At 41.7% G+C, this 15,561-nt stretch overlaps 3 protein-coding genes across 5 annotated transcripts; 1 reads left to right on the forward strand and 2 right to left on the reverse strand.

The window, feature by feature from the left end:
* Nucleotides 1-75: 75 nt before the first annotated feature.
* tomm6 (translocase of outer mitochondrial membrane 6 homolog (yeast)) lies at nucleotides 76-1,250 on the reverse strand. The gene is made up of 3 exons (XM_071912708.2): nucleotides 1,118-1,250; nucleotides 695-833; nucleotides 76-190 (listed from the first exon to the last, which is right to left on the reverse strand). Exons 1-2 carry the CDS (start codon nucleotides 1,210-1,212, stop codon nucleotides 737-739), a joined length of 192 nt encoding a protein of 63 aa, XP_071768809.1. The 5' UTR covers nucleotides 1,213-1,250; the 3' UTR covers nucleotides 76-190; nucleotides 695-736.
* An 88-nt stretch (nucleotides 1,251-1,338) lies between these two features.
* uqcc2 (ubiquinol-cytochrome c reductase complex assembly factor 2) lies at nucleotides 1,339-4,308 on the forward strand. The gene is made up of 4 exons (XM_071912703.1): nucleotides 1,339-1,491; nucleotides 2,686-2,760; nucleotides 3,870-3,936; nucleotides 4,124-4,308. Exons 1-4 carry the CDS (start codon nucleotides 1,354-1,356, stop codon nucleotides 4,240-4,242), a joined length of 399 nt encoding a protein of 132 aa, XP_071768804.1. The 5' UTR covers nucleotides 1,339-1,353; the 3' UTR covers nucleotides 4,243-4,308.
* A 1,334-nt stretch (nucleotides 4,309-5,642) lies between these two features.
* Nucleotides 5,643-7,757, reverse strand: tspo (translocator protein). 3 transcript variants are annotated; one of them, XM_078283812.1, is made up of 4 exons: nucleotides 7,527-7,757; nucleotides 6,764-6,938; nucleotides 6,504-6,642; nucleotides 5,643-5,986 (listed from the first exon to the last, which is right to left on the reverse strand). In XM_078283812.1, exons 2-4 carry the CDS (start codon nucleotides 6,934-6,936, stop codon nucleotides 5,813-5,815), a joined length of 486 nt encoding a protein of 161 aa, XP_078139938.1. In that variant the 5' UTR covers nucleotides 6,937-6,938; nucleotides 7,527-7,757; the 3' UTR covers nucleotides 5,643-5,812. The 3 variants fall into 3 exon arrangements, with proteins under 3 accessions (XP_078139938.1, XP_071768790.1, XP_078139937.1); XM_071912689.2 differs by having other exon boundaries at nucleotides 6,764-6,942; XM_078283811.1 differs by having other exon boundaries at nucleotides 6,764-7,109.
* Between the last annotated feature and the right edge of the window lie 7,804 nt (nucleotides 7,758-15,561).

Consider the following 15,561-nt stretch of genomic DNA (forward strand, 5'->3'; position numbering starts at 1 on the left):
AACTGATGTTAAATGCAATTGTTTGCAAGCCTTCTACAGCGACATCTGAGAAAAGTAAAATACAGAAAAGCAAAGTCAATTGAGGTCAATATGTTGACATATCTTTAATTAATCTAATAATAAAAGTTGTATGGCCATTAGTGTGAGTATTGATCATGTCCTTTCTTTCTTCAGTTTTGGTCCAAGACACCTAAAGAAACAATATGGAGACAAACCATGTCAATTAAAATATTGCCTGATGAATTTCAGGTAGCATTATTTTTCCAAAATGGATATATAGCAGGACTGTAAACATTATACGTGACGGGACGTATATTCAGCAATGATCATATTGCACCCCCCAATATTATGATTAATAATTGTATTTATTTATATTTTGCTATTCTACAGCGGACAGCCATTGACCACCATCTGAAATAATCATTATCATTCATAATAAATAATCGTTACTTACTAGTGAATTTAACAGGCTACACATAAAACTCGGAATGACGCTTTAGTAAAAAAAAAAATTCCCCTAGACCCTCGGCCATATTTGGTCCCAAATGTTGAATAAAGAAAGAAGCAGTCACTTTGGTAGGAACACATGGTGGTGTCCAGAATAGCCTACACTTTTCTATTTCGCTATATGTGAGGTAAACAGAAGGCAGAACAACATCGCTTTCGTCTGGCTCTAGTTCAGCAGACACCTCACCTTCATCCTGGTCGGGCGGTGCTGCATGTTGACGAAACTTTACTATGCCACAGCCTGAGGAGACATCAGGTCAAAATCTGAGAGATTCCTTGCAACCCACACACCAGCTGCAAATAAACCCAAGTTGACCAGAAGATTCCTGTAAAAGAAATGAGATTTTATATACACTGAGTCACATTATGTTTTGTTACAATGTTATTACGTTAATCAAACAACAACTCAAACCACATATTTAGGCCAGCTATAAGAAAACCACGTTAGGTGAAAAATTGTTTGAGCTAACCAAGGTTCGGCAGAGCAAGGGCAAATCCGGCTAACGACATATGTGCGTTAGCCAGCTAGCTAGCTAGTAATGCGCTAACCGTGGAGACAACGAGAAGGTTCGCAAACACATTAAACGATTTAATGTCCACATTCACTCGCCTTCTAAAATCATTTCTGTCTGTTGCGAATCGACAAGCGGTACCGATCCATTCCACAACACCAGATGGTCCCTTTTTACCGGCTGATCCACTCATCTTGGTTTTTAACGTGTGTGGTTCTGCAACGAGGGGAACGGATGAAATGTTACACCAGGGAGGAATAGTTTAGATGCAACGCAAGTACGGTGTGCAATAAAGCTCAAACTTATTGCAAGGCGATTACGTCCCAAAACAAACATGTCTGCTACGAGGTATCGTCGGTTTTTGAAACTCTGTGAGGAATGGCCACGGGATGACTCCAAGAAAGGTCGTGATTTAGGGACGTTTCTGCGACAGAGAGTAGCATCTGCCTTCCGTGAGGGTGAAATGACGCAGGTATTGTGGCTTGGCTACTAGCTAACGTTAACCTCTCTGCCTACGAGGAGCTACATAACGTAGGTTACCTAGCTAAGGGGATAAGTGAGGACACCCGCAGATAAAGCTAATAGCCATCGACCTTGTCATGTTTAACCAGCTATTCACACATTGCACGGTCAAGATACAACTGTAAAGGCTGACATATAAGTCGACTTATCTGTGCCTCAGTTTGTACCTTCGCATTTAATCCAAACTGAATATCTAACAGCTAAACTTCGTTCAGCCGTTGAAGAGAATCCTGTCAGTTGACAAGTTGATCCCAAAGCCTGAACGCAGACTCATACTAGTACTTTCATCAGGTAAAAAACAAAAACTCTGAAGGTACTCTGTAGGAAAAGAATATGAGGTTGGTTTTTAGGACCCACGTGATGACTTTTACTCAAAAAATGCTTTGGTGTTGTCAGGTCTACACCATACACCAGCAGCTGGAATCACTTTGGACAGACTTGCTTGGTGAGCCTGTTTGGTGATGGTGACTACTTGGAAAGGAAACAAAATTAAACTTACATATTTGGCATACAGTTTGACATGACACCCTCTATCATTTCTCAACCCAGTCCTCAACTGCTGCCCCCTGTCCCTGAGAAACAAAATCCCCATAGGTGATCACCCAGTCAGATTTCCTATCATTTCCAAGTTATTCTGTATGGAGCAACTCCAGGCTTTAATACCTGACATCACAAGTCTGTTTTCTGGCTCTGGGAGAGGGTTGTTTGATAGTCTCCAACAAACAGTCTGTAGGAATAACTTATAAAAGCTAAATTGTTAAAATGAGTGGTGGTCCCCTGGCCCCATGTTGCAGTGTGGAAATGGTTGCCAGGGAGACTAGCCTATATATGCTTCCCCACATTTTAGTTGTTAGCTAGTTTTGTGTAAGACTCCAAATTTTCTCCTATAATTGAAGTCTTGTATGTTTGGTTACTCAGTGCCCCTTTTTTGTTTGCACTTTGATCATTTGCTTTGCTTTATTCTCTTAGGCAGTGTAAAAGGATGCAATAGCTGGAAATTATAAAAGTTGCATAATTTTTCCATTAGCTATCAGCTTATTCTAGTTCTCATACTGTTCTCCAAGAAAGATTGTGGCTTAGCATTTGAGATTTGTCCTGGTCCCTAGTACATTTCACTATTCAATCTTTAACTGTTTCCTGTCAGATCTCAGATCCGGAGAAGTGTGACCAGATGTATGAAAGTTTGGCCCGCATCAACACCAATGTGTACAGAGAAAGAGTAAGTGTATTTGAGTCACATATCTCATGTGCTGGTGTCATCGTATCTACTGTATCTATGCATTTAGTGCCATTGTTATAGAACTTTTGTGATAATTAATTTGACTTATTATGACCCTTTGAGGCTGGGTATGCAATATTTTGGAATCATTTTCTTGGAAGAAATTAATAACAGAAGAAGATAATTATTTGGTCAGCAAGAAAAGTATCTACTGAGGAATCATCTATCCATCCTATTCAAGATGGTGCAGGAGGCAAAGCACTTCATTGCAGTGACTGTTCAGCAATCATTCCCTGATAAGGAAAACAAAGCATTTTCCAGTCAGGACACCACTAATATTGACTGTTTGGACGTTTCATATCAAAAGCTCGCTCTCTACTCTCCTTGGGCGTATAATCTCTCCCTGAAGTACACTGTAAAAACATGTCACATTTATAATTAGCTCAAGTAATAATTGAGTTTCCAACATGGATCAATTTGGACACGTATGAAGAAAATCTTTGCAAAACTAACTGAGGATATAATATGGATCCAAATTTTAAAAAATGAATCTAAACTTTTCGACAATCGACACAATGCATAATTGAGATTTAAATTTAAAAATGTAATTTAATTGGATTTAAAATCAACATACAATATTGTTTCTCTAGAGAAGCTCATTGTGTATAAAGAAGCTGCTGATTTTAAGAGTTGCAGATGGAAATATGTCAAATTATCTGGAATTGACAGAAATATACACATTTCCCTTGATCTTTCAGTAAAGCAGAATGTTACATGATTCTCTTGGTTTGACTTCAGATTGGAAAAATGCTTGTGTCTGGGGTCATCAGGTCATTTTGGTATTTGTACACCTCATCAAACATTTAACTTTTTATTTTGATAGCCAATGACTAATATTGCAGAATTGGAAAAAGAGAGATAACCTCCTTAACATTTTAAGAAGAGTGTATTGTGCAGTTAAATTGGAAATGATTCATGTGACAAGTTTCCCCTGTATTCAGTTGAGTCCTGTTGAAGTCTATTTTGGTGTTTGTTTGTTTTCTGTTTCTCTGTGAAAACCAGTAAAAAGAATTAAAAGTTTTTCAATTTCTGTTTGTATTTGTCCACAGTTCCCTCGAGTAAGAGACACGAGCTTTACTGGAGTTACAGTGGAAGAATGTAAATTGCTTTTGTCAGGTACGGATCCCACAGTATCGCATTTAGTAGAATTAAGTGACCTACAGTACTGAAAGCATGATGCATGTTCTTAATGCAAGGTCCTGACAGTTTACGAAACACTGGACTGTTACTGCCAACATGCCAATGAAACACGCTTAAGAAAAATGACCCTAATCTTGATTTTCTTTTTCTTTAAATTGTACAGGGAGTATGCAGCAGATGCAGCAGATGGATGAGGAAAAAAAGGGTTTGTGGAAGACTTTAATGGAGCGATTCTCCGCCAAGTCACCAGAAGACGGTCCAGAGAAGGCTCCTGAAAAATAGCATGTTCATTTAGTTTCTTTGTTCATCCTGTCTGTGTAGAAATAAAGCTTATTATTGGTATCTCAATTTATGGACCAATTTCACTCTGCAGATGTAGGTGACATAGAGTGTAGTTTTTGGGAGATGATGGAGATATAACAACAAAAGGAAGAAAGGGGCAGGTGGAAAGGCTTTAAATAGATAAATATCTTATTATTGTAAGATAATTATATGAAATACTGTATGAATTTTTGCATATTGCATGCAACAGTATATTGCAGTTAGTATAAATCGTACTTACTGAAGGTTTGTGTGTGTGCTGAGCAGATTACAGGCAAATTACCAATTAAAAAAGATGCAATTTACAAATTTTGCATCTTTTAGCCAAGAGAAATTTTTCTCAGATATTCCAATTTCAAATACTCAAATGTGGCTGTTGATCCTACATTAAATATCCTGATGAAGTCCTGGCACATGAGTCTGCTATGGAAACAGACTGACTGCCTTCCAAGCAGAACTACAATAAACTCAATATCTTGTCAGCTTTTTGAAAAAGATGTCCATTTAAATGGTTAAATGGTTAGTAGGAGTCTTGGTTAGGAGTCTTTATTCCAACAGTTTGTAACATGACTAACTACTCCACGAGCCATTCATGATGCACAGATGGGCATTCTTCATATAAAAAAAGCATTCAGCAAATCGATGCATTTATTTGTACACTCAACTCTACAAGCAAACCAATAATTTGTTGAAAAATAAATTCAATATGAATAGAACAAGCTGCAAATTTTTCATTCATTCATTTTAAGTACATTGTGTTGTCAAATATTACCTTTAAATTACAAATTGTAGCCACTGATACTGGCTGGATTTACATAGAAAATAAAAAAAAACTTTTTTTAAACTCACATTCAGATTTGTAATGATTCATGCAAAGGATGCTGAAGAAAGATCTGAATCAAGTTGCCATTATGGATTATGGTTTGTCTTTTCAGACAACAACCTTAAAGTACACTTATGTGTTCACTAGGGGTGGAGCCGAATCCGGTATTCAGAAAAGCACAAATAGTGGGTTTTTACGAATATTTATTTTGTACAAATATTTTAAAAATTATTTGTTTTCGGGAAGAAAAAATAAAACATGTCAAATAACAACGCGCAGGTCGGGACTCGTAGTTTAGCGAGGTTACATCGCTGTCTCCGTCTCTCTCCTCTGCTGTCTGTCTATGTGTCATGGATGTATAAATGGCTGCAGGTCTGTGTGTCTGGCGGAGCTGATCTTTGGGTGAGTCAGCGCAGTCATCCGTGGTCTGGGAGACCGGGGTTCAAGACCTGCTGTGGGAACCCTCCTTTGCAAAATAGTTTATTGAAGAACACTTATTTTAACACTTTAATATCCTAAAATTAGAAGTGTAATAAAAACAAAAACAGGATTGTTACGCCTATTTCCACTTTTATTCGAATACAAATACAAATCATTTTGCTGCCTCAACAAATACTGGGCTCTCTGCACATCCCTAGTGTTCACACATTTACTGCACATTGCAAATTTAAGTAGAGTTTATTCAAAGCACACACACACAACTGGACACTACTCGTCTTTTTTCTCAGGGTTGTCCCTCCATATGCAGTAGTTCAGGGAGGTGGCGAGGCACAGCCAGGACAGGTAGGGTGCCATGAGCAGGGTGGCGGTGCGGCTGATGGGATACCAGGACACCATGGTGGCTCCCACCGTTCCAGTGAGAAGCACGATCTCGATGAGCGCCTTAAGTAGACAGAGAGACTTTACTGAACACAGGCACGGGATGTCGCTCTGTCACACTCATCACACCCCAGTGTTCTCCCAGTTAAAACCAATTGACCTTATTCACACGGCCAACACTCGGGGTTGGAAACTCTACCCAGAAGACTGGCGTATATATAAAACTAGTGTTACTTCAATACTTCATAACATAAGTGACTTCAGATAGACTGAACAGTTTTATCTAACAATCTCAGGACCAACAACAACTTGAATTTAGCAAGGAAGTTAGTTACTAGTTGGTAAACCAAGGCTGGGCCAAATATATTAAAATGTGAACTGATATATCCCTCTGGATTCTTGACCTAATGTGTTTTTCATGTGGGGAATCTGTGAAATGATAAATGTTTGTATAATGCATCTTGGTTCACAACAGTAGCACAGAGCTGGGCGGGACTTGCTCTTCTAGGTAAGAGTTTCCCACGCAGAGTGTTCAAAATGGTCGCCGTGTGAATAAGGTGGTCAGTAGGTTTAAACTTACCAATTTCAGCTTGTGCGCGCCAAAGAAGATGGGAGTCCAGGCCCAGTTTAGAGCGAGCTGCAGCCCATACAGTCCCATGGGCAGCAACGCGTCCTTAGTGAAACCTCCAAGCTCTTTCCAGACCAGGTAGGACCCATACCTGCATGACCAAGACAGGATACTTCAGATAAGGAAGGCAGATCACTGGCATTGAGCTGATTGGTGTAATGGTGAATAATAACAGATGACTGCAGGAGGTCTCAGAAACTGATGACACTCACCCCATGCCTGTATACAGACAGGTCCACACGATGGGGAAAGCTGCATTTGGTGGGCGCCACGATGGTTTCTGAATGGTTGGGTACCAGGTCTTCACTTCTCTGCGTGTGGTGTAGCCGCCATACAACCCTCCAAGGTGTGGCAGGGCGGTCAGGCCAAGCATGGGCAGCCACATGTCTGTCTGGAGGGAAGGAAGAGGCACCGGAGGACAAGGCATTTTATAGCTGTGTGACGTTTACTGCAGGTGGGCAACTTTCTCAGCCAGGGACCCAACACGGGAACAGCTCTCCATCATGGGACTCAGGATATACTTGTCCTTGAAACCTGGCCCACGACCTGTTATGTGTCCTGATAAAATGGGATGTAGACTGTAGAATATGAGAAAGCTCTGCGGTATGAAATACAAACTTGGGACAAATTTTCTCAAGTGTTTTCTTTTTAAGATAGAAGATAGATCTGTCTTGTATCCCCATCTTTCAAATGTTCACCGTCAAACACATACTGAAAATGGGCAAAAATAATTCAACAATCACGCTTTTGGTGGTGGTACTGAAGTTAAGTGATATTGGCTTCCTGTCACCATAACGTGTAGTGCTGGTCTACAAAGCAAGTAAGAGCAGTAGTTCCGCATTAGCTAAACAGCAAAAACGCTCGTCTTTGTAATCTATCTTTTTATCATTTTGTGGAAACGTGCAACACTACAGATCAAAGTGCTGTTTCGTCAGTGCCAAGCTAGTTTCAGTATTAGCTGTGACATGATCTTACCCTCGGGTAGTTCGCTCGCTCGTACAGCTAGCTGTCTGTCGGACGGACCAGGCACGCGTCAGGCTACAGGGCAGCTAAAACACAACAGCCACTTTCATCCTGGAATAGTATGATATAACTCTTGAATGGGCTGGGCTTCTTTATCGGTGCGAGCAGTAGGACACTTCAGGGACACTCCCCGGGCAAGGAGGTTTTTGGGCGCAACCATAGAGGTTTTGCACTCCATAGGTGCAAACGATGGTGCAAACATATGTAACTATTGTGTTATCAAATAGTGTGACGTTGCAGCGTGTGCAGCTGTGATTGGTCAGCAGCCCGAAACCATGTGAGGGACAGCCAAAGTACTCCTTATAGAGAGCCTAAGTCCCTCCCCTTCCGGTGGACCACCATGGGACCTTATTTCGGAAAAAATATGTACGGTAGTCAACGGCGAGAGACAAATAATTGTTTGATCCCGTTTGAATTGTGCCATGAATTACACATATGATGTTTTGTCAATTTAAAAGATAATTTTGCAAGTCAAGAAAGTCGCAGTTTGTGGTAAAACTGTTGAACTATAAGACTGTAAAAATACGTAATTAGAAAGACTACACACCCAAAAGTCGCGCAAGTGACGTAACTTCCTCTCTCCACAAGCTACCCAGAGCCGCTGAAGCTAAGTCCCTCTCAGATAGCAGGAGTATTATACACAACCTGGAAGGTAGACAGTAAGAATGGATTTAAACTGGTTTAGGATAGTTTTAGTACAGTGGGGGCTAACGTTAACGCGATGCCTGTGTGTGTTTCCTATGTTTCGTTCCATGTTGGTGTTGGTGACGTATATTGTGCGAGACGAGAGATGTAGTTCACTGAGCGGTTTCACACAAAACTAAACGTTACTGTACTGTTTTACAACAAACTGCGACTTTCTTGACTTGCAAAATTATCTTTTAAATTGACAAAACATCATATGTGTAAGTCATGGCACAATTCAAACGGGATCAAACAATTATTTGTCTCTCGCCGTTGACTACCGTACATATTTTTTCCGAAATAAGGTCCCATGGTGGACAGCGGAAGGGGAGGGACTTAGGCTCTCTATAGATCATTGAGAAGACGTTGGAAAGATTCCAGAAGTCATTAATCTTTCCTCCCTAGTTAACATGCTCTCGTGCTGCCTCCTGAGAAGTGATGGGAATTACGGCTCTTTGATGGGAGCCGGATCTTATGGCTCCGTTCCTTTCCGAGAGCCGTTCATCGTTCTTTTTTCTTTTCTTTTTTAGGGGGCGGGGGTCACTAGGTTTATCTGCGAAATAATCACTAGGATAATGATAGGGTAAGATTTGGATCAAATTCAAATTTAGACATCCCACCAATATAATTTCATTTCGTATGTGTGAACTAGGTTTAGCAGCACTAAATTACTCGTATTGCCAGACCTAATGTCAATGATCTGCATTGTAAACATTACACAAGGTGACGCCATATCCCTCTGCTTTGTCAGTGAATTTACTACTTTGAATTTACCCTCTGTATGAAATGTGTTATGTAAATAAAGTTGCCTTGCCTTGAATGCAATTCATGCAACACTTAATATTAGAAAACTTTTTATTGGCACAATAAAAAAACAAGTATAATGAACTTTTGTGCAAAACAGATTTTAGTGCAAATCAGATAGATAAACAATTATCTGAAAAACATTTCACACGAGAACATTTTTAAGAATAAATAGTAAAACAACGTATCAAAATAATACTTTGTGCAAAAGGCCCATACTACAGCCAACTTCTGCACAATATTTCAATATTATAAAAATAGAGAAAAATAAAATAAAATAGAGAAAAATATACAGATACTACTAGTAGAAACCCTGCAATGGACTAGTGAACTGTCCTGGGGTGTGTACACCTGAGCTGCTTTGACAAAAACAGGAGATGAGCTCCTGGCCTCTGAGCCACATCGGCTCAAACAAGGCTTACTTACTTGTAAACAATAACATAATAATACTCACAGGTGTGTGAATTGACCTGGATATGAAGCGTCCGTAGCGCAAAATAATATAACGTTAGTTTCTAAAGAGATAAGACGGAGCCCTCTCCTCTCCTCTCCTCTCCTCCTCTCTTCTCCTCTCCTCTCCCCTCCTCTCTCCTCTCGTAAAAAAAAAATAATTCAGCAGCGGCGGTCATATTTCAGCACCTTGCGAGGCAGCTGGATTCGCGAGATCACGATCACGCGAGACCATCTGGCGCGTCAGGTTAAGTGGATTTAGGGCAGGCAGTGAAATTTGGGCACAATAAAAAGAACGGCTCTCAAGTACGACTCGGTTCCCTTCGTTCGTACCAAAGAGCCGTTGAAAAGCATCGGATCGTTCGCGAACGTCACATCACTTCTCCTGACCCAAAGTTGTTGTTTTTTCCCTCAGAGTTCACCTGTTCTAACCAATGGAAATCCTTTCCGTTAGACTGGAACAGAACAGCGTATAACGGTATAGCGGTTAATATCATCCTTTTCTCTATTGGTTATATATTTTTTTCTTTTACAGTGTAATGTGTCTACTTAGAAAAAAGGGTAACTACATAAATCTTAACAATGGAGTAAAGATCAACACAACCAACTATCCTACATGAAACGTGCATGACTGCACACATATTACATTCTCTTGTTTAAAGACCACTAACTTAAGTCACATGAGAGCAAGCTAATGTAAAAGCACATTGCAATATAATCCAGAAGATAATTAATGAGAACTTGAGACTGATACAATTCAAATTATTCAACAGAGTTTATTATTCCCACTCCACCCCACAGGTACCATAACATTATGTGTGTGTGTGTGTGTGTGTGTGTGTGTGTGTGTGTGTGTGTGTGCACTAAATGTTATTGAAGTGATGCATCGATTCAAACAGCAGTCACCATTAGTGTGTGACTACAGGTGTTTATGGTCCAGCTATTAGACAGCAGAGCTGATTTTAAGTCTTTTGGTGCAAGTCCAAGTCAAGTCTCAAGTCATTCGAAACAAGTCCAAGTCAAGTCTCAAGCCTAAGAAGCATGTGACATCCAATTGCACATACATTTTGACTTATTTTACATACATTAGTCTTGAAAAGTTTGACTTGTAAATGCATGCATCTACAAGCTTACTCCAAATAGAAGTTCTACGTAATAAGCTAAATATTTCAAATAATCCAAACTAATTTTGGCATTCAATCGGTGGCTTGGCCCGCTGTTTCTCCTCCACCATTCAGAACACGGCTTTGCTTCACCATTCTAACCGATTATGACATCATTGGATGGAGCTGGACTCTGCTCTACCAATCAGAGCCTGTCTCAGCTGCACTGATGACATCACAATCAGAAGTTTGATGTGTTTGGTCGCAGCAGCTCAGGGCATAAAAAGCCCAGCTCGAGGTCTTGAGCTTCATACCTTACCACACTGGTAAGGTATGAAGGTACAGCTGTTGCTTCGACTGCGGCAAGAGGCTCTCTTTGGGAACCTTTTTACACGGTCCTCATTTCAGACCAGTAGCTATTGGACGCTTGATGGGCGTGTTTGGAAACTTTCTCTAAGTTAATAGTTGACTGAAATGTGTTTCTGAGAGAAATGAGGACCCTGTGAAAACACGCCTTCAGATGATCGCAATCCTGTCAAAACCGGCATTGTGCCGGGTTTTTTTTAAGTTGTTTTTTTTCCTAGTTATTTTTTCATAATTTGGACCAGGTGGCGTGGCGGCTAGCGAGCACGGTTCGTTGAAGAGCAGGTGGTTGGTATGAAGAGGCGCGGTTCGCGTCTCGCTGAAGCCAACCTGTCAGCCGCTCCAAAGGTGTGGTCTGGCGGTTAGCGATAGAGGTTTGTTGAAGAGCTGGTGGTTGGTACGAAGAGACGCGGTTTGCCTCCCACTGAAGCTAGCCTGCCAACCAGTCCAACCAGGTTTGGCGGTCGCGGTTGAGTTCTCCAACGGGGAGGCAAGCTTCCCTGAATTTCCCCAATGGTATTAATAAAGTGCTATCTTATCTTATCGGGCTGTAGGCCCTTGTCAAAGTCCACAGTTTTACCAGGGGCTCCAGGGAATGTGGTCGCTGTTCCTGCTGCTGCAGCAGTACCGTTAAGCCAGGTGGTATTAGTCAGTAGTGGCAAACACAAACACAAGGCAGAGGCCAGTTTGGGATGAGGTTAGGATATGATTGGCATGCTTGTGGATTGATGACATATGTGGATTCGATAGTGAATGTCCTGTATCACAAACAAACTGAATGAATGACGTCACTCACTCATTCCCATTTCGCCGGCTGGCGCATAGGGCAGCAACAAAGTCCCTCCTTCTGTCTGTCTCTGGCCTTCTTCTCCATGGTTCCCCAGCTTTGTTGGTGGTGTTGTAGCTCTCTCTCAATGTTCCTGCGCCATGTTATTTTGGGCCTCCCTCTCTTTCGTTTACCCTCTGGGGTCCAATGTAATGCAACTTTGGGAATTGCTGTTGTTTCCATTCTGAGCACATGTCCAATCCAGGTCCACCGGTGTCTCTGTAATGTTGTATGTATTTTGTCTTGCTGAGTGATTCTAAGAAGGCTGTTGTTGGAGATGGTGTTTGGCCAGAAGATATGTATGATTTTCGTAGGCATGATGTATGGAAGGTAGATAATTTATGGGTGTCCTGTTCTGTTGTTTTCCAGCATTCTGCTCCGTAGAGTAATGTTGACAATACACAGCTTTGGTATATTCGGAGTTTGGTTTTGGAGCTGTATTGGTTAGATTTCCAGATTTGTTTTAGTCTTGTGAATGTTGCACGTGCTTTATTTATCCTGTTGTGAATGTCTTGGCTGGTACCCCCATCGTGGCAAATGGTGCTTCCTAGGTATGTGAAGTTATGGGTGTTTTCTATGATCTGTTCATTTATTCTTATTGCTTTTGGTGTATTGATGTTGATGGGCATGACTTTGGTTTTGTTACAGTTGATCACCAGTCCAACTTGTTGCCCATAGGACTGGAGTCTTGTTGTTTTTTCCTGTAAGTGGTGATGTGTATGTGAGAGAAGGGCTAGATCATCGGCAAAGTCAAGGTCTTCAAGGGTGGAATAGAGAGTCCATTGAATTCCTCTCGCCTGATCTTCTGTTGTTCTCCACATGACCCAGTCTATGGTGAGGTTGAATAATAGTGTTGACATTACACATCCCTGGCAGACTCCAGATTCTACTGCAAAGCTGGTTTTGTTTGCCCCTACAGTGCAGGAAAAGCTGTTGTAAAACTGTTGGATGATGTTCACAATATGAGAGGGGATACCATAACTTCTGAGGATCTTCCAGAGGCTGTCACGGTGGATGCTGTCAAAAGCCTTCTGGAAGTCGATTAAGTTTATGTATAGTTGTCCTTGCCATTCACTACACTGCTCAATGATGTTTCTGAGAGCGAAGATCTGGTCTGTGCACCCTATGCCTTTCCTGAATCCTGCTTGCTCGTCTCGAGTATTTCATCTACGGCTGATGTCATTCGGTGTATGATGATCTTGCAGAATATCTTGCTGGGAACTGACAGAAGTGTAATGCCCCTCCAGTTGTTGCAGTCTGATAGTGTGCCTTTCTTTGGTACTTTAACAATCACTCCTTTTGCCCAGTCTGATGGTATCTTCCCTTCCACCCAGATGTCAGTAAACAGTGGAAGGAGGATGTTGGCAGCCAATTCTGGATCAGCTTTGAAGAGTTCTGCATTTAAGTTGTCAGCACCTGGGGACTTCACATTTTTTAATGATTTCCCTTTTTGTTGGTGGGTTGATGTTGACATCCAGGTCTTCTGCGGCTTCCTGTATCTCTATTGGTTTTAGAGGGGGGTCTCTGTTGAGAACCTCTCTGAAGTGTTCTATCCACCTTTCTTCCTGTTCATTTTGTGTGGTAAGTAGCTGTCCATGTTTGTCCTTGATGAGGTTACTGGTTCTAAACTTTCTACCACATAACAGGTTTGTGATTTTGTAGACTGTTCCTTGTTGGTTGCTTGTAGCTGCTTTTTCGGCTGCGTTGGCCAGCTCCTCCAGGTAGGCTCTCTTGTCTTTCCTTACTAGCCTTTTCACCTGTGTGTTGGTCTTTCTATACTGAGCTTCTAGTTTCTGTTTCAGCCTTAGCGATTTGGTGTCATTTACTTTCTTTTTCAGCTCTCTCCTTTCCTCAATGACCTTCCATGTTTCCACTTTGATCCATTCTTTCCGCAGTTTTCTCCTGTGTCCGATTACTTTTTTGCTACTTTCATTGTAGGCTTCAGGCACATTTCCCCAGTGTTTGTCAATGTCCTTCCCATTTACCTCCTCATCTTCCTTAGCGTTATTTGAGAGGGCTTCATATCTATTTCGAACTTGCAATGTGAATTTTTCCTGGATCTTTCAACATGCTGACATCAAATCTTGGTGTTCCTTTGGGTGGCGGGCCTGTTCTTTTCAGCTTCAGTTTGATGTCCACTGTTACAAGGTGATGGTCACTGGCGATATCAGCTCCCCTGCGCACTTTGACATCTCTCAGCGAGCGTCTCCATTTGCCATTGATCATCAAATGGTCAATCTGGTTCTTGTCTCTACCATTTGGGGAGAGCCATGTCAGCTTGTGGATATTCTTGTGGGGGAATAGACTGCCACCAATAACCAGGTTGTTGGTTAGACAGAATGTTGCTAGCTTCTCACCATTGTTGTTCATTTCTCCACATCCGTGTTTGCCCATGGCTCTCTCATAGTTGTTGTTGTCATTTCCAACCTTTGCATTTAGGTCTCCGCAGACTAAGAGTAGATTGTGGGCAGGTGTATTTTCAACTTCGGATTGGAGGATGTTATAGAATAGATCTTTGTCTTCTTCTTTGGCATCATTGGTGGGTGCATAGCATTGGATAACTGTTAGGTGGGCATGTTGTCCGTTGAATCTGGCTTTTATCAACCTGCTGTTAATGGGTTTCCATTCTATTAGTGTCTTCTCTACACCCTTCTTGAGAATAATGGCAACCCCCTCATGATGTTGACCATCATCCCGCCCAGAGTATAGGACTGTTTCTCCTGTGTTTGTTTTGGTTGATCCTGAATCGGTCCATCTAACTTCGCTTATCCCAAGGATGTTAAGATTGTAGCGTCTCATTTCATTGGTGATCTGCGCTAGCTTCCCAGCTGCAAACATGGTTCGGACATTCCAGAAACCAATCTGTAGTTTGGTTTTGGTGTTTAGGGCCGCCATCTTCGCACCACCGGCCTCCCGTGGGATTTCGCCGGAGGCGGTCATATGAGTTTGGAACTCCGGTGGGCCTACACATCCAGATGTAAGGTTTTCTTTTGTTGCTGTGTCCGTAGCATATATGTTTTTTTTTATGGAATAGGGTGGCTGGCCCCATGTCCAACCATCGGCCATTGTTGGCTTTCCACTACCGGTAACGCAGGGCAGGAATGATGACGTGGCGTATGAATTTGTCCGAGGATACTGTGCATCGGCCGTATAGGATTTCGTAGGACCTTCGTTTGGATGGTGAGCGATTCAAGCCTTATTTCAGGCTTTCAGGCGACATGTGGTGCGCTTGTGGCATTCCAAAAAGTTGAGATATTTTTATCTCAGGACACCATGGTTGCACCTGGAAAAAAAAGACACCTCGCCACGCATGTGCACCGCGACCGCTCCGCTCTCGCTTTTCAGCGTGTCTGCCTCGCGCCCACATTGAAAATAATGGATTTGCTCACGCAAACGACGCCGCATGTGAACCGTCAATTTTATTGGGGGGGACAATTTTGCCTACTTTGAACATTGGGGGGGACGTGTCCCTGTTCCCTCCCTCCGATTACGCCTATGCAAAATACACCAAAATAACATCAAATGACATTAAAAGAAAAAGCTGTGTATCATTAGGAGAGTATATCATCAGAGAGAGAATATTCCTGAGATAATATACATTCATTTTCACTTGGACAATCACCAGGCAAGGTTATTTTTCATAATTTACTAACTTTATGAACGTTGCCCTAACAGTTTTGATGGATAAGGTGAGGATGTAGCCTTTAATCTACAATAAAGACAATTCCAATAATCATTGTGATAAACTCCAGTCTGC

This window comes from Centroberyx gerrardi, chromosome 5 (assembly GCF_048128805.1).
Source record: "Centroberyx gerrardi isolate f3 chromosome 5, fCenGer3.hap1.cur.20231027, whole genome shotgun sequence".
Taxonomy (NCBI): domain Eukaryota; kingdom Metazoa; phylum Chordata; class Actinopteri; order Beryciformes; family Berycidae; genus Centroberyx; species Centroberyx gerrardi.

Bases quoted from the DNA above. Each gene is read 5' to 3' on its own strand.
- tomm6 (XM_071912708.2), bottom strand. From the start codon at position 1,212: ATGAGTGGATCAGCCGGTAAAAAGGGACCATCTGGTGTTGTGGAATGG. The intron at 834-1,117 runs GCGAGTGAATGT...TTTCTTTTACAG, and splicing joins GACAGAAATGATTTTAGAAG to GAATCTTCTGGTCAACTTGG.
- uqcc2 (XM_071912703.1), top strand. From the start codon at position 1,354: ATGTCTGCTACGAGGTATCGTCGGTTTTTGAAACTCTGTGAGGAATGG. The intron at 1,492-2,685 runs GTATTGTGGCTT...GTTTCCTGTCAG, and splicing joins GTGAGGGTGAAATGACGCAG to ATCTCAGATCCGGAGAAGTG. The intron at 3,937-4,123 runs GTACGGATCCCA...TAAATTGTACAG, and splicing joins ATGTAAATTGCTTTTGTCAG to GGAGTATGCAGCAGATGCAG.
- tspo (XM_078283811.1), bottom strand. From the start codon at position 6,978: ATGCCTTGTCCTCCGGTGCCTCTTCCTTCCCTCCAGACAGACATGTGG. The intron at 6,643-6,763 runs GTGAGTGTCATC...TTGGTCATGCAG, and splicing joins TGTCTGTATACAGGCATGGG to GTATGGGTCCTACCTGGTCT. The intron at 5,987-6,503 runs GTAAGTTTAAAC...TGTCTACTTAAG, and splicing joins GCGCGCACAAGCTGAAATTG to GCGCTCATCGAGATCGTGCT.